Source organism: Calidris pugnax, unplaced genomic scaffold (assembly GCF_001431845.1).
Source record: "Calidris pugnax isolate Ruff unplaced genomic scaffold, ASM143184v1 scaffold113, whole genome shotgun sequence".
Lineage (NCBI taxonomy): Eukaryota > Metazoa > Chordata > Aves > Charadriiformes > Scolopacidae > Calidris > Calidris pugnax.
This window is the reverse complement of record NW_015090879.1, coordinates 3,613,170-3,632,196: the sequence shown is the minus strand read 5'-3', so window position 1 is coordinate 3,632,196 and position 19,027 is coordinate 3,613,170. Positions and strand designations below refer to the sequence as shown.

General features: G+C 49.9%; 2 protein-coding genes across 2 annotated transcripts in view; one reads left to right on the top strand and one right to left on the bottom strand.

Moving 5' to 3' along the window:
- Window positions 1–42: 42 nt before the first annotated feature.
- On the top strand, window positions 43–4,185 carry LOC106890620 (palmitoyl-protein thioesterase 1-like). The gene is made up of 8 exons (XM_014946560.1): window positions 43–161; window positions 986–1,113; window positions 1,394–1,464; window positions 2,309–2,411; window positions 2,506–2,596; window positions 3,091–3,189; window positions 3,386–3,457; window positions 3,917–4,185. Exons 1-8 carry the CDS (start codon window positions 78–80, stop codon window positions 4,037–4,039), a joined length of 771 nt encoding a protein of 256 aa, XP_014802046.1. The 5' UTR covers window positions 43–77; the 3' UTR covers window positions 4,040–4,185.
- A 665-nt stretch (window positions 4,186–4,850) lies between these two features.
- The window catches only part of CAP1 (CAP, adenylate cyclase-associated protein 1 (yeast)), a 17,021-nt gene continuing 2,844 nt past the window's right edge, over window positions 4,851–19,027 (bottom strand). Inside the window, exons 3-15 of the mRNA XM_014946467.1 lie at window positions 18,864–19,020; window positions 13,561–13,673; window positions 13,116–13,216; window positions 12,032–12,109; window positions 10,010–10,153; window positions 9,829–9,914; window positions 9,201–9,306; window positions 8,916–9,093; window positions 8,145–8,332; window positions 7,822–7,945; window positions 7,649–7,731; window positions 6,956–7,099; window positions 4,851–6,280 (exon numbers count right to left, since the gene is read on the bottom strand). Of these exons, the coding sequence (XP_014801953.1) occupies window positions 6,197–6,280; window positions 6,956–7,099; window positions 7,649–7,731; window positions 7,822–7,945; window positions 8,145–8,332; window positions 8,916–9,093; window positions 9,201–9,306; window positions 9,829–9,914; window positions 10,010–10,153; window positions 12,032–12,109; window positions 13,116–13,216; window positions 13,561–13,673; window positions 18,864–19,020 (1,586 nt within the window). The 3' untranslated portion in view covers window positions 4,851–6,196. The remainder of the gene's footprint in view (window positions 6,281–6,955; window positions 7,100–7,648; window positions 7,732–7,821; window positions 7,946–8,144; window positions 8,333–8,915; window positions 9,094–9,200; window positions 9,307–9,828; window positions 9,915–10,009; window positions 10,154–12,031; window positions 12,110–13,115; window positions 13,217–13,560; window positions 13,674–18,863; window positions 19,021–19,027) is intronic.

Genomic DNA, 19,027 nt, shown 5'->3' with positions numbered 1-19,027 from the left:
GGGGGCCTGGGCGGTGGCGTGACCCTGCGTCGCCGTGTTCTCTTATCACAGGAGACAGTTGCTGCAACCCGCAGAGCATGGGCTACATTAAAAAAATAGTGGAGAATAAAATACCGGGGATATACGTCCTGTCTCTCAAGATCGGAAGCAACTTGATACAGGTGAGTGACTCTGCTGCCACTCGGGTGTCTCCTCGGCAGGGTGGTGGCCGGCGCCTGGATCTGGAGGTGCAGTAATTATCTCAGTCTGTAATTAACGTGACCCCACGGGGATTCTTGTAGTGCTTTCACTGCTGTTTGCTTTTTCTTTGTGAAGTAAACAGCTTAGACAGATACAAAACGGTAAAGTCTAGATAATACCTGTGGAAAAGAACCAAGGGAAAAACAAATCCCTAGTCTAAATTGGATTAATATGCAAATCCATTGATTAGCACTCTCTCACTGCTCCAGATAATGCAAAGGTCTGTGATAAAAAACTGTGCTGGAGCAGGGCTTTGTTCCTTGCCATCTTTTTTTATTTACAGCTCTTTATTCCCTGTACATCTTCAGCATAAACACAGAGACTTCCGTGTCCTTGTGGGTTTTGACAGTTTTGTGTAGCCCTACAGAATTTCTTTAAATAGTCTCTCAAGATACTGTGCCATGTATGTTACTTTTTGGGATCGGGAAAAGAGGGGTGAAGTTTGATTATTATTTTTTTTTTAATTATATATATGTATACATACACACAGAATCTGAAAGGACTCAAATTGATAAGAATTTTGGGGAAGTGTCCCTGCCCCGTACGAGATGCCTTTCCCAGGCAGAGTCGGAACAAAGGCTGGGTGAAGGGAAGTCTCAAAACTTTACTTTCATTTCTGTCATACTGAGAAAGTTCAGGTCCTCTTCCAAAAGCAGAACCGTTAGTGACCTTTTTGCAGATACAAAAACAGCATGAACCATCGTAAAGGTACAAAGGATACATTTTAATCTGGCTAATCCACTAGGATATGGAGAACAGCTTCTTTATGAACGTGAACGATCAAGTGAGAGAGGTGTGTGAGCAGCTCGCAAAGGACCCTCGTCTGAAAGGAGGCTACAACGCAATGGGCTTCTCCCAAGGGGGCCAGTTCCTGTGAGTTTCCATTTCTGTTCCATTTCCAGCGATTTCTGTTGGGTTTTAGGTTCTGATTTAAAACTCTTTTGAAGTACTAAGCAGATGCAAATGGACAAAGCCCTTTCTAAAAGTAGGAGCACTCTAAAGGAGGCAAGAATGTGTTTGCCTGTAGCCTTCCTCTACCAGGAAGGGTTAATTCTCTTTGCTAATGTTACCCAAGTGCCCAAGCCCACGCAGTGGTGGCCTGGTGGCCCAGGCACACTGAGCCCCAGCTCATCTCCTTCATCTTTCTCCACAGGAGGGCCGTGGCGCAGAGGTGTCCTTCTCCTCCCATGTTCAATTTGATCTCCATTGGGGGGCAGCACCAAGGTAGTGTCCTCTTAAGCTATCACACCTTGGAGGGTGGGGAGGCTCTTGGCAGGAGTTGTTCTCTTTTTTTTGGCATCTTCCTACAATCTGACCATTTCCTTGTGAATTAAGTTGTCCCTTTGTTGTTGGCTGAATCTGGTGATCTGCTTTGGCCCGGTTGTTGCCTGACTACGTTGTCTTCTGACTTGCTTAACTGGCAAAGAGAAGGGGTTTTTGTAAGCAGACGACTCATTGTCTGGGTAGAATTCCTACATACTTGGGAAGCACTTGGGATTAGTTGTTTCGGGAGAAGAAATTTCTAACTACAGACCAAAGCCTTTGGGAAACTAAACCTTCTGGCTCACAAGGATATTTTACAGTTGGCATCTGGAAGGTGGCTACAGCCCCAAGGAAAGGGAGGTGCTTTTTGCAGTAGATGAAAGAGGCAGCGTGACATGGAATTTAAGAGGTGCACAGTTAAGGGTGGCTGGCAGTGAATTTCAAATACTCTTCCTGGAGAAGTTCCATGGGTTGAGTCTCTTTCTTTGTAGCGTAGTGGAAAGTCTTGTAGGGAACCATCCTGAGGCCTCCTGGGAACACACCAGGCGAGCTGGACGGTATTCCGCTTGTCTGCGTGCCTCATTCTCCAGAGAACACCCTCTGTTCAAGAACATCATCCATTATCGTGGTGTGTAACAGCGCCCAGGGGCAGGAGGGCTGTCTAATGAGATTGCAGGATTAAAGGCCACCTGATTCCCTGGGTAATTCTTGCCACTGTTCTGTAAGAGGGTGGTTCTTTACCGGCTGGAGGGATTAAGGGATTTCAGTTTGCCTCACCGAGTTGTTACACGTCTCCACACCCCAGGGGTGTACGGATTTCCACGCTGTCCTGGGGAGAGCTCCCGAATCTGTGACTGGATCCGAAAGACGCTGGATCTGGGCGCCTACACACAAGCTGTTCAGGAGCAGTGAGTACATCCCTCGGGCTGCACCGACGGGGGCCGGGGACCACGTGAGAAGCTCTGGGTTTCCAGTCTGATCTTTGATTGTTCTCCTCTCCAGTTTGGTGCAAGCAGAATATTGGCACGACCCGCTGAAGGAGGAGGACTACAGGAAAAACAGCATCTTTTTGGCTGACATAAATCAGGAGAGGGTAAGGACCTGGCTGATGATTAAACGCCAGCAGGAGAGCAGACGCCTTAGCAGTGAGTTCTTTTATATTCTCCCTCCCTGGCAATAGTTTTGCTGGAGCTTGAAGGGGAGCATTTTTTGCCCTGCATCCAGGGGCATACAAAGTGGTTTTGCTGGTAGATTTATGAAGGAGACTTGTCCATGGCAGAGCAGTTCCCCTGTCACTGTGCTCCTGTGCAGTGGTTGGTATAGATTCACCACACACTCAGGCCACCCATCACCTTTCAAGTGAGCAAATCCTGTCCCTCCCCAGGGGAGGCCCATCCCCTCTTTACAGCCTGGAGATGAGGCTGAACACCCTGGGCACAGCCAAGGGAGGCTGTTGGACAGAAATGCAGATTCCTGCCTCCCAGCACTCCAGGGTTTCCTTTGCAGGTGCAGGGCAAGTTGGAGCAGTTTCCCCGACCTCTCTCAGCGGGCTTTCCAGTGACACTCTTCTCTGTTGCTTTCATCCAGGGCATCAATGAGACGTACAAGAAAAACCTGATGGCTCTGAAGAAGTTTGTGATGGTGAAGTTTCTCAATGATACCATGGTGGACCCTCCGATCTCTGAGGTGAGGCAGGGCGAGTGCTGCTTTTGGGTGGTACTTTGGTTTTTGTTTGCTCGTTTCTGGTCTGTCCTTTGGTGGCAGAACTTGAGGTTGGCGAGGAGCAGGCCTGATACTGCACTGTCTCCAGCAGAAGCTGGTGAAAGCCTGCTTATCTCCTGGGAGCCCTTCAGCAGCTCTTCCTTCATTTTTATTCTGACAGTGGTTTGGGTTTTACAAAAGTGGCCAGGCCAAGGAGACCATCCCGCTGAAGGAGACCTCACTGTACATAGAGGTATGTTCCGCTGGGGGCTGAGGGGTTTCTGCTATTTCCACTCTGAAGTGTCTCTGTAGAGGTCCTGAGGAGCTCTGAACCCCCCAGCTCTGCTCTACTCACCATCTCTGCCATTCCTGGGGCACGGCCTCCTCTTGCCAGTCGCTGTCTGGGAAGGCATGTCTCTCCAGGACAGTTCTGGAGAGGGAATTACAATGATCTTCTCATGCCTGGCTCAAGATCCCCTTCAGCATGTGTTTAATTAACTCTGCTCTTTTTTAAAGTCTTGTTTTAAGTCATCCATCCATAATGCCTTTTCCCCCCATCTATGAGGAGAACCTTTGAAGAGCAGAGGTGGAACCCCCTCTGCCTACAAGAAGGGTCTCTGACCATCAGTGTTTTTCTCTGTGGGGTGTTCCCCAGCCACTGCCAGCCTTGGGCCATGGCAGGGCCCCACATGGTCACTGCTTCTCTCTGCAGGATCGCCTGGGGCTGCAGGAGATGGACAAAGCAGGAAAACTGGTGTTCCTGGGGGTGAAAGGGGATCACCTCCACTTCTCCGAAGAGTGGTTTTACAGCACTATCCTCCCCTTCCTCCAGTGAAGCTGAGGGGAGGCTGCACCCTGGGAGAATCCACCACTGTAGTTAATGCAGCTGCTACTGTGCAACAGCACTTTGTGTGTACAATCCTGCGGGGACCTGGGGAAGGGGAAGAAGAGGAATTTTTAGCTCAGCAGTGCCACAGCGTGCAGAGGTGGCACTTCTAACGCTGCAGTCAGAGATTGGGATTCGTCTGGATGTAATTACACTCCGAGAAGGGTGGATTAAGCCTTGCACTAACTCTGAAACGCTCCATCCTGCCCAGCCCTGGAAAGTCTTACCTTCAGTTCTCGGAGCTGGGGCTGGACCTGTCTCTTGGTGATGGCAAAACAATTAGTGAGGGGTTCGTTTTCCCTCTCACCTCTCGTTCCTCGCAGGACACAACAGCAGTATTAACTGAAATTACTAGTGTTAAAGACATTGCATCGCTTGAGGGCATCAGCAAGTAGGCTTACATGGCTGTGTGCAGAGGAAAGATAGCACAGCCCATCCTTCAAGATGGGGGAAAAGGGCCAAATTTAAGGGTTTCTGGGGAAAAAGGAGGGGGTTTGACTTAAACAGGTATTAACAGCTTGAACAGTTTTCAACTAATGGCTTGTTTTATGCACTTTTGTACAGCAACTGAAATCAATAAAGAATTTTAACCAACTAAAAGAGGTGAGATTTGACAATTACTGACAAATTGATTGGAGGGGAGTTGAGGAAAGTCTGTATTTCCTGGTGGGGAAAGGATTCAAAGCAGGATTAGGCAGCAAAGGGCTCCCTGTCCTACCTGAGGTCCTGGGCGCCCCCAAAGAGTAAACGAGAGCCTCTGTAATGAGCAAGTTGGCATTAACTTTATTCTATCTTCTGTATAATCTTAAGTACATAAGAAAGGTTTTTTTCACAAGCCTCAGGAGAAGACGAGTACAAGTCACAGGACAGTCTCAAAATAAAAAAATTGCATATTTTTTTTTTTTGTAAGTTTTGTCCTAGAGAAAAAGAACATTGACACTTTACAGAGGAAATGCATTTAAGATATGCTTATGCCACCCGAGGCGTTGGAAAAAATGAAGGTCAAAGCACGTGCAGCTCCCTTTATGGGTCAGTACAGTACTGTGTCTTGGATCCATCACTCTGCCCCAGGGCCCTGGAACAAGAGGCTACAAACTTCCACCAAAGTAAAAAGCCAAGCAATGTGGGGAAAAGGGCAGGCTGAGAGGATTGGCTTTGCGGGGACCGACTGCGGATGAGGAAGGACGCGATGAACCGACTTGATCCAACTTGGGTATTTACAACACTGCGCTACTGACCCTGGAATGGAGGAGACCCTTCCTCTGCAGAAGGGGACAGGTTCAGAAGAACCGTCCTGGAAGACTGAACCTGAGTTCAGCTGCTCTGAGAAGGAAGCCCTGGGGCAAAGATTCCCTTGCGAAGGGTGGAGGGCGCGTGGAATAAGAGGTGCTCAGCTCCAAGCTACCAGCCAGACTGCTGGAGGGGCAACCACAGTCACCCCGCTGCAGTCTTCCTGTGGCACTGGTTAATGTAAAGCCTCCTGTCATGGCACAATCAGAAATACACTGAGCTAGTAGGAATGATAAAAAGAGAAATCAGGGTGGAATGCTACGGCCCAGGTCCTCAGCCTTTGGTCCAACAAAGCCATTCCCACGTCCTGTGATGCCACCAACTAGTACAAAGAGCTGGAATTAGCAGCTTCCAGGACCTTGAGCCATCTGCCATAGCAACTGGGGACTCTGGACCCCGACATAAACCATTATTTGTCAAAAAGGGGACAACGTTCCTCTCTCACATGAACAGTTTGCTTAAAGGCAATACAAAAAAAAAAAATTAACCAACCCAAACAACACTCTGAAAGCCAACTGCCAGTACTGGCTGTGAAGTTCACCCAAAATCTGACATGATCAATTGGTGCAGTTAGATCGGACAAGGGGAGAAGAAAAAAATACACCTTCCTGCTAATAGATGTGGACAAAAACTGACCCGCCACCTACACCAAACCCCAGCCAGAGGTATTTCAGTGACGGCAGGTAGCTGTGTCTCCCGGGTAGAAGAGAAGCAGTTTGAGAGCAGAAAGGTACAAGAAATCTAAGAGAATCATCTGAAAGCAGATTTGTCCCACAGCAGGGCCAGGGGAGGGCATGAGCCTCGGAGCTTTTCTGCTTAGCCGGCGATTTCCGTCACGGTGGTAACCAACTTCTGACCGTTCCACACTGTCTTGAACTGTTCTGGGACAGGGAATTCAGTCTGGGGGGTAAAAATAGAAACCTGTTATCAAAAACCAGTTTACGACTGAGACCAGTAACTACTCCCACAGCTTTAGGCATTTCTTTTCTTAGATATATTCTGCACCCCTCCTGCACCACAAACGCTGCCTGTTCTGCCCCCAAGAGATCCCAAGGAAGAAAAAACTCTCACTAAACAGCAAATCTGAGCTGGGGAGGGACTCTTTGCCAGGAAGGGTAATGATAGGACAAGGGGAAACGGTTTTAAATTGGAAGAAAAAAGATTCAGATTAGATCTCAGGAAGAAATATTTTACTGTGAGGGTGGTGAGACACTGGAACAGGTTGCCCAGGGAAGTTGTGGCTGCCCCATCCCTGGAGGGGTTCAAGGCCAGGCTGGATGTGGCCTTGAGCAACCTGCTCTAGTGGGAGGTGTCCCTGCCCAGGGCAGGGGGGTTGGAACTAGATGATCTTTGAGGTCCCTTCCAACCCAAACCATTCTATGAAATCTCTCACTGTAAAGACAAACAACCTGCTGGTTTTACCATCTGATCATCACTCACAACCTCCAAGTCTAGAATTGTCCTTCCAGCCCTCACTGTAACTGTGACATCCCCTGCAGGGCTCAAAATCCAAATCCCACCTTGTGTCACCCCGACCCCGAGCAGACGATGACGACTTCAAAACCCAACACTTACAAAGTCCCCACCCTCAGTGGGAATAAGGACGTTCATCTCCGATGACTTGGCACTGACGATTTCGCAGTCTAGGGAGCTCTTGCTCAGGTACACGTGGCAACCGTCTGTCTTGTTGATGGAAATCGTTGGCACTTTACCCATCACCTGTGGCAGGGTGGGCAAAGCAGCAGTTAGAGGAGCATCAGCCTGAACCAGGCAATCACATTTTTCTTCTTGCGTTCAAGACAAGAGGTTTGGCTCCAGCCCCCCAACACTGGATTCAAGCCCTCCCACCTTTGGCAAAAATCCAAAGTTATTTCTTGCTTTGATCCTTTGAGAACAAAACCACAGGGAACGCTGGGCAAACTGACCATCCCAAATCAGACATGAAAACTGGAATCAGAGTAGATCTTTGAGAACAAAACCACAGGGAACGCTGGGCAAACTGACCATCCCAAATCAGATAAGAAAACAGGAATGGGAGTAGACTCTACTGCTGGCCTCCTCACAGAAACTAATTTTTTCTCTAGAGCCCTGAAGCTGAGCTTCAGTGAGGCGAGGGTGAGCTGCAGAGCAGTGGGACAGATGGTGTTTCCTCAATGTTCTCCACAGACACGTATTCCTGTTCTGGAAATACGCAACTCGGAGAAGCAGATGCTCCCGACACCCTGTTGCTGCAGTGCAGCAGTCACACTCCAGGCAGAGAACACTCACCTGAACTTTGACATCCCTGCTGTTTATGATCTCTACGATGCCCACCACGTCGTCGAACACCAGGCCTAGCTTCTTGCAGTTATCTGCGAAGAAAAGACAGGGTCAGTCACAGAAAGGTTTTGGAGATCCAGCCTCCAGGAGGCAGAAGCAGTTTTCAGGTTCTCTCCGCTTACCGAGGGTGATGGAGTTGATCTTGCCTTTGATTTGGAGTGTACTATTTGTGCACTTGAAAACATATGCTACCTGCTTCAGCTCTGTGTCACTGATTACCAGGTTAGTGGCATTCTCCTGGTTTTCCTGAAAAGGCAGGGAAAAGGCACTTTATTTTTGGAATGCAGACCAATTAACCCCTGTGAACAGCAGGGCAGCACAGCCCCTTTCACAGCAAACTGCATCTACCCTCAGGCTCTTACAAGGAAGGTCTTCAGGAGACCCTCCTTCCCTGCTGCAGAGCTCCCAGCCCCCCAACCCACCCACGCCGACCCCAGGCACTCACCACTCTCCACTTTTTGCCCTCTAATTCTAGCAACGCAGGTGCCTTTGGAGAGGTTTTTTGGGAAGGATTAGCATTGCAGGCTGGTTTGGGAGCAGTGAAAGGTTTGGGTCCGCTTCTCACAGGACCCCCTTGGTTCTTCAGTGCTGGATTCTTGTGGGTCTTCATGTCATCTGAAACATGTCTTAAGCCTGTAAGAGACATCACACCTGAGCTTCTCCAAGAATGCAGCTTCACAAACACCAAATATCAGTAATTACAATGATCATCATGATGTTTTTCAAAATGCAAATAAATTATTGCAACTGGGCCTACATTGAGCCCGAGCACGAGTGACAGAAGTGACAGAGGGAGCAAGGAACACCAGACACAATATTGATGAGAACACAAGATGTATGTAGAACCAGAAGGCACCAGCTCTTCCACTCCCCAAAGCACCTCGCTCTTGTTTCATGTCTGTCCTGATACACTGACCAGGTAACACACAAAAGAGCTCAGGTTTTGTGCAAATATGAATAGGTGCAAAATCACACCTTGTGTACGCATGGGCAACCAAAAGGCTCCCTCTCTCTGCTCCAGCTGGGGATTAATCTCTTGCAACACCCAACAGATGAGGCTGAGAATGCTAACTCAGGTGTGCTCCCTTCCTCCCTGGGAGCTGCCTCGGGGCTGCTTCTGGCTCCCAGCCTCATCCTCAGCCCAGATGGTTGGTTGTTAACAAGGATTCACAGCTGCTTCGTGGCTGCCCTCCCTCTGCTGCCTATTTCCACCTACCAGAGGTGATGCCTTCTCCCCGGTTGATCTGGGCGAAGAGCGCGGAGCGGGAGGCAGAGTCGTCTGTGCTGGAGCTGGTGGGGGCAGGAGCAGGGGGAGGAGGGGGGCCTGGTGGGGGTGGCGCAGCCCCAGCGGGGGGAGCAGATGGTGATTTAGTCCCTTCCGTTGCTACAGGACCCTGTAAGAGGCCAGCAAGAGGCAAGGCAGTTGCAGGAGCTCCGTATCCGCTGCGATAATCGTGCAATACTCAGCCAAGGAGCTCCTGCAGACGGCCCCAGCACCCACCGTTTTGCTCCAGGTCAGCCCCGTGGTGTGATACTCTTTGATGTAGGCCTGCAGCTCTGTCCAGATGCTCAGGTAAGCTTTCACCCAGTCCACGTGCTTTTTATCTCTGAGGACACAAAGGAGATCAGGAGGAGTGAGCCGGTGCGTTCCCCACTAAAACCCAAGGACTACAAACACTTCTTTACATGTCTCCACCTCCCAGCCTACAGGCAAGATGCAGCTGGACCAGCACAGCAGCCTCACACCTCCAGCACCACGTTCCAGCTCCAGTATTCATCTCACACCCCAGGCAGAAGGCCACAGGCCTGTTCTGCACCATAACCCTTTTTAATTGAGGAGTCTGGTACTTCCAACAAGAAGTTGCTGCCCTGGGACACGGCTCAGCCACCAGACAAGAGCAGTGATACACTTGCTGCAGGAGATTCCACCTGCAACACGAATGCAAGGAATCTTGTATTCCCTAAGGATCAGGAAAGAACAGCTAAGTGAGGCTTTATAAATACACCCTGCCTTTAAAAGGAAGACTGATTTAAAGAGCAAGGCAGCCGTGGTTAGATACTGGAGCAGCCCCCACACACCCAGTTAGCTGTGTTCAATGACATCTTTAAAAGAAAAAAGGTGAACTTACACATCCTTGTACTCCTTGAGGATCCGGTTGGTATAAAACATGGCAGCATCAGTCATTTCCTTCACATACGGACCAGGCTTTGGAGCCTAAAGAAGGAAGAACACATTAGCATGGAGCAGCTGACCAGGGAGCCAGGCTTTTCTCAAAACCCAAAGAAACCATTCCCCACCAGAGCTCTTACCATGGCCACCCAGCCCAGGGCTGGGATGCTCTCGCTGACTGCTGATAAGTGATTGAACAGTTTGCTACCACGGTTCTTCTCCCTGAAGTTCTGCACCACCTGGATTTGCTCCGAAATCGGTTTCAGAAGCGATGAAAACGCATTCTGCGGGACAAGAGGGATGATAACAGTTAAGAACATTAGTGTTGCTCTGAAATGGCTGCACGCCTTCATGGGCAGCTCTGCCGAGATGATGGTCACTCTGAGGAAGACTCCAACTGGCACCAGTTATTGCAGCAGCTCTGGTCCAGGCTTGGCCCTCCCTGCGAGCCCAGCTCAGTCCCACAGCCTGGCTCCTCCAGAGCTGAACTCATAGATCCCAACTGGATTGGTGCGATGGGAGAACGCCAAGAACTGTGACTCATGTTCAATCCCAGAGACACTGACAAAGCTTGTTAGTAACGAGGACAGAAATAGCATTTGCCTTTCCTGGATTCTTTTGTTCCAAGACAGTTTGTCAAATATTTTCTCTCCTTTATAAACCCTCAGAGAAAGGGGGTGCTTAGCAGGTTTTTGCAGTTTGGGATCTACAGCCTGCGTTACAATCGGAGTCGCAGCAAATTCTCAACTCACTCTCTCAAGCCAGACTTCAGGATTCAAGTTACTCCTCAGGTCAATCCAAGCCTTTAATATTTGGATGATAAAAATCGTTTCTGTGTGTTGTTCACTTGGAACAGTGACTGAAAGCGCTCGCAAGTCTTCTGAGGTGAAAGCAGAACAGCCAATTAAACGGTTCCAGAGATGCCTCTCGGGCAACTATTCTGTCCACTAAAATTGGAAATTCTCCTGCTGGTGGCAGCAGTGAGGGACAAATTTGGGCAAAACTTGCTTTTCAAAGCCTCGGCATTACCTTTCACTATCCCTTCCTCTAGGTGAACACAGAGAAGTTCCAAGGACCACCAGCCAGGCTACACTTCCAGGAGCTCCAGCCTAGTGCCACTGTCAAGTAACAGGATGGGGAAACTCTTTGCCACGAGCAGTGAGAATTCATACATTTTACATTTTAAACTGGATTCTCCAGAACTGACTAGACTCTTGTAAGACAACCTGCACAGAGACCTAGACTAGATTAAGATGGTTGTTTGTTTATAATCCTTTATTTAAATAACGTGTCAGTGGAATTTGTAAGCAGATTCTCAGACTAGAGGCTACGCAGAGCAGCGTCCCAGCAAGCCTGGGGAAAGATAAACAACCTTCCAACACTGAGTCTGGGCAAAAAAAAGATGCAGATATATTTTGCAGTGAATAGGAAAGCAGCACAGAAATGCAGCCAGCACAATGTAACAGTAGAAACCACAGTCGAGCTGGGCAATAACTAAAAGAAAAGCGAGGTGGGATCCTGTTGCTCAGGAAAAAACCAGTTCTCAGCAGGGAAAAGCCAATGCATTCAGGATCAGATTCTCAGTCACGCATCCTGCTGAGAAGCAGCAGCCTAGGGTAAAGTGTTAAATTACTTGCTAAGGACAAATCAATCCTAAAAGCCTAGCTATTATTCAGAGGCCATTCAATAGAGACAAGTGTCTGTTATACTTCAGAAGGAGTTTAATGCCTGAAAGTCTATAAGCAGCACATAATGAAAAGCGCTCTCTAGGCAAATCCCACTGTGGTTCCTGTCTGCAGGTTTCATCTGGGGGAACAGTGATTGTGCAGACCTGGTGCCAGGTGAAACTCGAGCCAGCCGCGGTGAGATGACACTCACAAGCTGCTCTCACAGCTACAGAAAACCTGTGGCTCTAAAGACTGGAAAATGCCAGTTTTGCAGCTCTAAGAATCAACCCCCAGAATTCTGCCTGGGGTTGGGTGAGCACCCAGAAGAGTTCACGCTTTCAGCAAGTGCCACCTCATAGTGTAAGTGTCTCCAGTCCTCCTCTGGTTCCTCTTTTGGAGCAACAGTAACGGTCCAGATTCCCCTACGCTTGCAGTGATCCCCAACTCTGAGATAAGGGCTCACAAGGTTTCTGATGAACGATTCCCCAGACTTACCTCTGTTGGCTGCTGATGTTGAGATGCCATCACCAGAAGAGCCCTCTCGCTCATCAAGCCCGCATGAACCATCTCAGCCTAATGACAGAGAGAAACACAGAATCATAGAATGGTTTGGGTTGGAAGGGACCTCAAAGATCATCTAGTTCCAACCCTCCTGCCATGGGCAAGGACACCTCCCACCAGACCAGGTTGCTCCAAGCCCCCTCCAGCCTGGCCTTGAACCCCTCCAGGGATGGGGCATCCACAACTTCCCTGGGCAACCTGTTCCAGTGTCTCACCACCCTCACAGTAAAAAAATTTCTTCCTGAGATCTAATCTGAATTTTTTTTCTTCCAATTTAAAACCGTTTCCCCTTGTCCTATCATTACCCTTCCTGGCAAAGAGTCCCTCCCCAGCTCTCCTGTAGCTCCCTTCAGATATTGAAAGGCTGCTCTAAGGTCTCCCCGGAGCCTCCTCTTCTCCAGGCTGAACAATCCCAGCTCCCTCAGCCTGTCTTCATAGGAGAGGTGCTCCATCCCTCTGATCATCTTCATGGCCCTCCGCTGGACCTGTTCCAGCCGGTCCATGTCCTTTCTGTGTTGAGGACTCCAAAGCTGGACACAGTATTCCAGGTGGGGTCTCATGAGTGCAGAGGCATGAGAGAGCTTCCCTTGTGCCCAGCCTAACACTAACAGTCATTCAAGCTCCTGCTGCCCGCAGTTCCCAGTCTATAAGAAAACAGCTATGCTGATCTCAAAGCAAACACTCTTGGAGACACCCATTCTCAGAGAAAGCTTACAAGAGCGGAACAGCTCTTGAGCTGGGTAATTTATAGGTCTCCTGAAGGCATGTGCCAAGGTCCGTAAAGAGAGCTAGCACCTAACTAACAAAGATTTCAAGGAGGTTTGATTCATAGAGTGTGTAGGTGGCAATCTGCTGGAGGTTATCTGGGCATCTGCATCTGTTTTGAATCCTCAGGGATTATAAACATCCTAGAATGCGGCACTGAAGGAATGCAAACACCGACAGAAAACTTGGCTCTCAACAGCCCTGAAGAACAAGCAGCATCAATTTAGGGCAGCGAGAGAACGTGAGTCCTTACGTGCTTCTGCACATCCCCGCCAACTTCTTTGCTGATCTTGATGTATTCAGCTACTGGGCCAGCCAGAAGGGCATCAAAAGCCTGCACGTACTGAGCCACTCCTGCAGAGAAGGAACCAGAGCACAGGTATCACCGAGAGGCCACGCTCAGCCTTCCCCCCAGCTCATGTTGACCAAAGGCAGGAGGCTCAGCCTGGAGCAGGCAGCTGAACGCAGACGAGGGAAGTGTTGCAGCCACAGGAAGTCTTTATCTTAGCAAAACGGTAACCGCAGGCCTTTCTGCGCTTGCGCAGTACCTGCTGTGAAACTCACTTCCCCTCTGTGCAGGCAGTTCATCCAACAGCCCTTCACACGCCCTGCAACAGCTTCTCCTGATGCCCCACTGGCCCTTCAGCCCAGGGACTCCCACAGGGCCACGCTGCTGGGGAGCTGCTGTTGGGGCTCACCTTTGGAAGAGCCATCTCCACACATGCCAGGTCCTTGGCACACCGTCTCCAGGCGCTCCACAGCCTTCTCCAACCGTTCAACCAGTCTTTCCATATCTACCGCTGTCCACGACCTGCACGGACAGAAAACAATTATCCTCTGACAGTGTGAAACTCGTACGCCAAACACCGAGGAGGGTTTCTCAGCTGTCTGGTACAAGCTCTACCAGTTCCAGAAGAATAATTTCTACCTAGCTCTGCACCCTGACGATGGGCAGCGAGGTAACCCTCAGATTTGCAGGGACATGCAGATTATGCAACATGCACAACGCTTACAGCCACTTTCTATTGCCACAGTCGCTCCTCAACGGCCACATAGCCTTATCCCATTGTAAGGATTTCTTACACATATAAGGATACTAAAACTTTCAACTTCTGACCTTGTATTGACACCGCTCAATAAAACAAAGGTCTGCACAGAACCTCACTGCAGTCGGTCCTTGGCCAAAGTCCCAGCTGTGCCCAATATATTATAGCAAATCAAGTATCCGACTGCTTCAGTGGGAGTTCACACACTTTGGGTTAGAACTAGGAGGTTTGATTCCCCAAATGCATCTGCAGGGACCTCCCAGAGCCTCGAATTCCTCCAAGGAACGTCTATAACTCCAGCATGGCTACAGCACAGAGCATCAGCCTGCAAAACGAGCCACCCTGGCACACACTAAGAGGAGCAGCTGCACAAGCTAAGAAGGAACAGCTCCTTCTGCAACAATGCGCCCCTGTTCATCCTCTCCCTCTACAGGCTTTGGTTTCTGAACGGCTGAATCTCCTCTGCAGGCCCTGCACAGGAAGGCGGATTTAGGTGCAGAAGTCATCTGAAGTGTCTCATCTGGAAAAGTCTTAAGTGTCCTATAAAACTTTCCATTAATTACTGCTTTGCAGAGACTCTGCACCAAGGAGCAAGACGAGTCACGCTCCGAGCACACTAACGCCCGGGGAATGCAGGGAGGGAGCAGCAAGTCACCAATTGCATTTTTATCTTATCACCACTCATCAAAAGATTTTACAACGTGAATCACAATTACGGCCTGGACTCAGCTTCCTTCTTATTGCAACAGCCTGCAAGGGCTCAAAACCCTGCCTGAAGGAGAAGGTCCTTCCCAGCATCCCCGAAAAGGGAGACTGGGTTCACCCGGTTGCTTCGATGAACTGGTACTAGATCTCCCTCGGAAACGAAACTTGAAGTTCTAATTAGGGGTTTGCATTTGCTCACAAGCCTTCTCAGCCCTGCTTCAAAGTGCATGTTTTCACCCAATTTCCAGAGGATGTGGGGCAGATCCAGCATTAGTCACAAGCGGCACTGATGTCACAAGACAAATAAGGCCATTTTCTACCCCTCTTTCGGCTGCTTGCATCAGGAGAAGCAGCACCGATGAGGGGGAGGAGGGCTGGGGGGAGAGGCCACCCCCCTTCCAAGAGGAAGAGAGCGGTTTCCTCCTCTGTGCAAGAGCGAGCCAGGGGAGATACTGTGCATAAAACCGGACAGCAGCGACTGGACGCCTTCCAGATACAAAAACAACAAAAGTTCAGAGAGGCTGAAACTCGTGGGCGGCCACCCATATAATTAACAGTAATGAATACCTCTTTTTTTTTTTTTTCTTTTTTTTTTAAAATTCTGTACAATGTAGAAATCCTGACCGCAGGATCGTCAGCGCTCTGCCGCATCCACAACGGGGCTCACGTCTTCAAGTGGGAGCGCAGCCAAGAGCAGGGCTCTGCCTCCCCCGCTCTCTCAGCGCACTAAAAGGGTGGTTTTTTTCCCCCAAAAGAGCCACCTGTTAAGGAAAGTCTCCTACGCTTCAAGAGCGCAGCAAGACAGAGGGGTGTAGTGCAGGGTTTTGAGGAAGGACAGCAGGTTTACAGAGCGCCGGGCAGACAAAGCTGCTGTTCTGCACCACTGATCCCCACCACATTCCAGGCGAGGCTCTAATCTGATCAGCCCCATTACCGAGTCACAAACTGCAGTTCAAATCAGGATTACAAACCAGAAAGTCCAGATGGAAAGCTGCTTCCGACCCCCGGCAATAAAACAGGCTGTTGCGAGGAGCGTATCGCACCAGCTCTAGATACGCTGTCGGGATTAATGTCCTTTAACAAGAAAAGTGTTCCTTCAGATTCCTCCCAGTCTCGTGCCGTTTGACACGTCCCTTCCCCGACCTCGGTGGGTTTCCCTGACAGAAGCCATGAACTCCCCGTGCTGGATAACCAGCTTTGCAAACTATCTGGCAGATGGCGAACTCATTTTCATTTCTGTTTAATGGGAGGCATTAGGACAACTCGCAAGATAAGTCACTCAGTAAATTGGCAGCAAAATCAGAACTAAGTGCAGGCAGCACAAAGTCTCAGAGCCGGTACCTGTATCTCAGTCACTCCCTGCTAAAACTATCTTTGACTCACCCTTAACTATGCCCTTTGCCCAGTGGATGCAGCTCTTTCTGCCATTTTCATACCTATCTGGAATGAAATAAAAATATTTAGTTGTAGCTAACCCCAACAGCCGGAGGCCGCAATCTGGAGAGATTAGTGTTTAGCAACAGAGAAAAAGAAATATGTATAACAAAGTGGACCCGCTTGGGCTACATCTAAGCAGTGTTTTGTCTGTTAATCGCTCTGAATAGGCAGAATAGTTTGTCAGTAAGTGACAAACTGACTTCACAGATCTCAGTAATAAAACTCAGTTGGCTTCTTCAAAGAGGAAGCCGAGACGTACAGGTTATGGGGAGTCATTTTTGTCGAGCGCATGGTCCCGTGCTCAGGAGGAAGGTGAAAGGGTTGGAGTTCTCCAGCTGCCAGAAGTGGAGTTGAGATGATGCTCTCCCTTTTGGGACCGTAACGTAGGATTTAAATCTAGGTCTTGTTTAAATCCAATTGAACTTTGATTAGCAATGGAGCGGAAGCTATGGACTCGCAGCAAACCCACATTTCACCCTGGGCCAGAAAGTCCATTCATTCTCATAGCATTCATTTAGTTAATCTATTAAACTTTTTATTTCCAAGCCTTTATTTCCATCAAAGCTTGGGAACATGGCTTTGAACACCCTGTACAGCAAACAGCCTTTCATCTACAATGAGACACTTGATATACTGAGCAAAGCAACAAAGGGAAGGGATTTTATTTGTAAAAACACTAGCTATCCCAAAGCCCTACAACACCACAGCGAGGGGAGTTTCCTGTTTGGAGAATATCAAGGAGTCGGGATGTCCCAGCCAAAGGCCAGTCCTCAGAGGAGCAAGCAAGTCCTCATAAAACCAGTATAAATTAAATTCTTCCGGTTGCCTGACAGAGCACACTAACCCAAGTCCTGGTTTAGACATTCTGGAAGAGACAAATGTTAGTTTTATAGCCAAAGCAAGTCAAACCTACGCCTCTGTTCAGATTCAGCCTTCGTGAAGGCCGACAAGCTGCTGTCAGCAACATGAAATTTGCATCAGCTACTTCCTGTTTCGACAGGCAAAAGGAATAAAGATGGGACAACTAAATTAAGAACATACCACAGTTTATTTCTGAGCTGACACTGGAATATCTCAGGGGATCAGCTACCAGATGATTCCCAACATTTATATCTTCCAAAAGCCCAAAGAATTTTCCTTTTTTTTTTTTTTAAAAACAGTTCAACTCATCAAATAAGGAACTATTTGAAGCAAGATGGGACTCAAATGCCTGATTTTAGTCAGTTGTCAGGCCCAGCCAGGAACACAAGAGAGCTATTGCTACCCCCAGCAGCTGCCAAGCCAGAGATCTCCGCTGTTTATAGCACAACATCGCTCGCTGACACGGCTCCAGAACCCATGGTGCCCAACACTGGTATTTCAGAGCCACTTTATTTAGAAAACCAAAAGCACTTTAAAAAAAAAAAGAAACAATAAATCCATCTGGACTCTATTTAAGCTCTCTCAAATAACAAATCCTACCGAAGTTATTATAAAAATGTTATTTGGCATTTTTAGTCAAGCATTAAGAGATGGCTGGAGTGTCATTTCACTCCACGCTACAGCAAGAGCAAAGCCTCCTCGTTCATCACAATTATAAGAAATAGGAGATTTGCACTTGCCAGACTCTGTTGCTACACTCCTCTCATTTCCATTCCCGTGCCAGGGCCATGAATCCACCTGGGAAGCAACTGAGGATCTGGGATCTAAGCTAAATTGGATACAGCACCGAGCTGCCCATCAGGGATTCAGAGCATCGCACCCCGTCAGCGTCCCTGCCTGCTCAAGCAGAGCCTGCTTGGCTGAACTCTGTTACGTGAATAATAGGGGGTATTTTGGGCTTTCAGAAAGCTCAGCAATATTCCAGGGACACCAAGGATGGCCTCAGGAAGAGAGAGGGAGTACCGCAGTGCCCCGAGGTCACCCATTCCTGATTTTTCAGGGATGTGCAGCACCTACAGCCCAGGTCTCGGGGAATTCCACAACCTGACGTGCAAAATCCTGTCACCTGATGCATGAAACACCCATATTGGGTTGGGTTTTTTTTTTAATTTATTTCACTGTCACTCTATCCAAAGGAACCCGTTACACATTTATCCCACCTTAATCACCACCAAAAGGCAAAGGAGGAGCCAGCAACAGGCTAAAGCCAAAAGCCGGCCCTGGTGCAGCGGGATGGAGGGGGAACCTGGCTGCAGGAAGGACAAACTGCAGAAATATCCCGGCCTGAGGCTGTGTCAGGTCCTGGGGCGGCGGAAAACTGGGTATCTCACCCGGGCACACACCCCTCCCTCCCGCCGGGACTCACCCGGCCCCGGGGGGACCCACCGGCCCCAACACTCCCCCCATCACCGGGAGAAGCAACTCCGGCCCCAAAGCCGCCGGCAGACCCCCGAACTCCCCCCCTTCCAGGGGACGGAGCCACAACGGGCCACGATCAAACGCCTCTCGCCGGGGCTGTGTGGGCAGGTACCGGCCCCCAGCCCGCCCCTCCGTACCGGGATGGACGGTGGCGACACCGGCCCCGGTAATTTGTGTCACCCCGGGCAGAATTCAGGCGCAGAGACACCCCCCACCCCTCCCAGACCGGGCCCCCGCGGCAGGAAACGCCTCCGCTCCGCGTAGGAAGCCCCGGTGTGCGGCGGCGGGCGCCGGTAACAGCCTCATCGGGGAGTTTTCACCGTTCCGTGGGTAAATTAACCCGAAACCTCCATGTTTAACGGATCTACCCCCAGCAACCAGGCAGGAGCCCCCCCCGCCTCTCTGCGCCTGCCCAGCGCTACCCCTGCAGGCGGCCAGAGCCGCCTCCGCCTCGGGCGGGCCCGACCCCTCACCGGCGCCCCCCGGCCAGCACCGGGGCCCGGCGCAGCGGTCGGTGTGCGGGTGCACCCCGGGAGCCTCCTCCCGTCGATACCGGCTCCCGGGAGAGAGCCCGCAGCCCCGTCCGGGAGGTCGCACCCCTCCCTCTCTCCCCCCCGCCCCGGCGCTCACCTCCCCG

Coding starts and splice junctions, on each gene's coding strand:
- LOC106890620 (XM_014946560.1), top strand. CDS start 78: ATGGGCTACATTAAAAAAATAGTGGAGAATAAAATACCGGGGATATAC. Junction 162..985: donor TCGGAAGCAACTTGATACAG/GTGAGTGACTCT, acceptor CTAATCCACTAG/GATATGGAGAACAGCTTCTT. Junction 3,190..3,385: donor TGGACCCTCCGATCTCTGAG/GTGAGGCAGGGC, acceptor TTATTCTGACAG/TGGTTTGGGTTTTACAAAAG.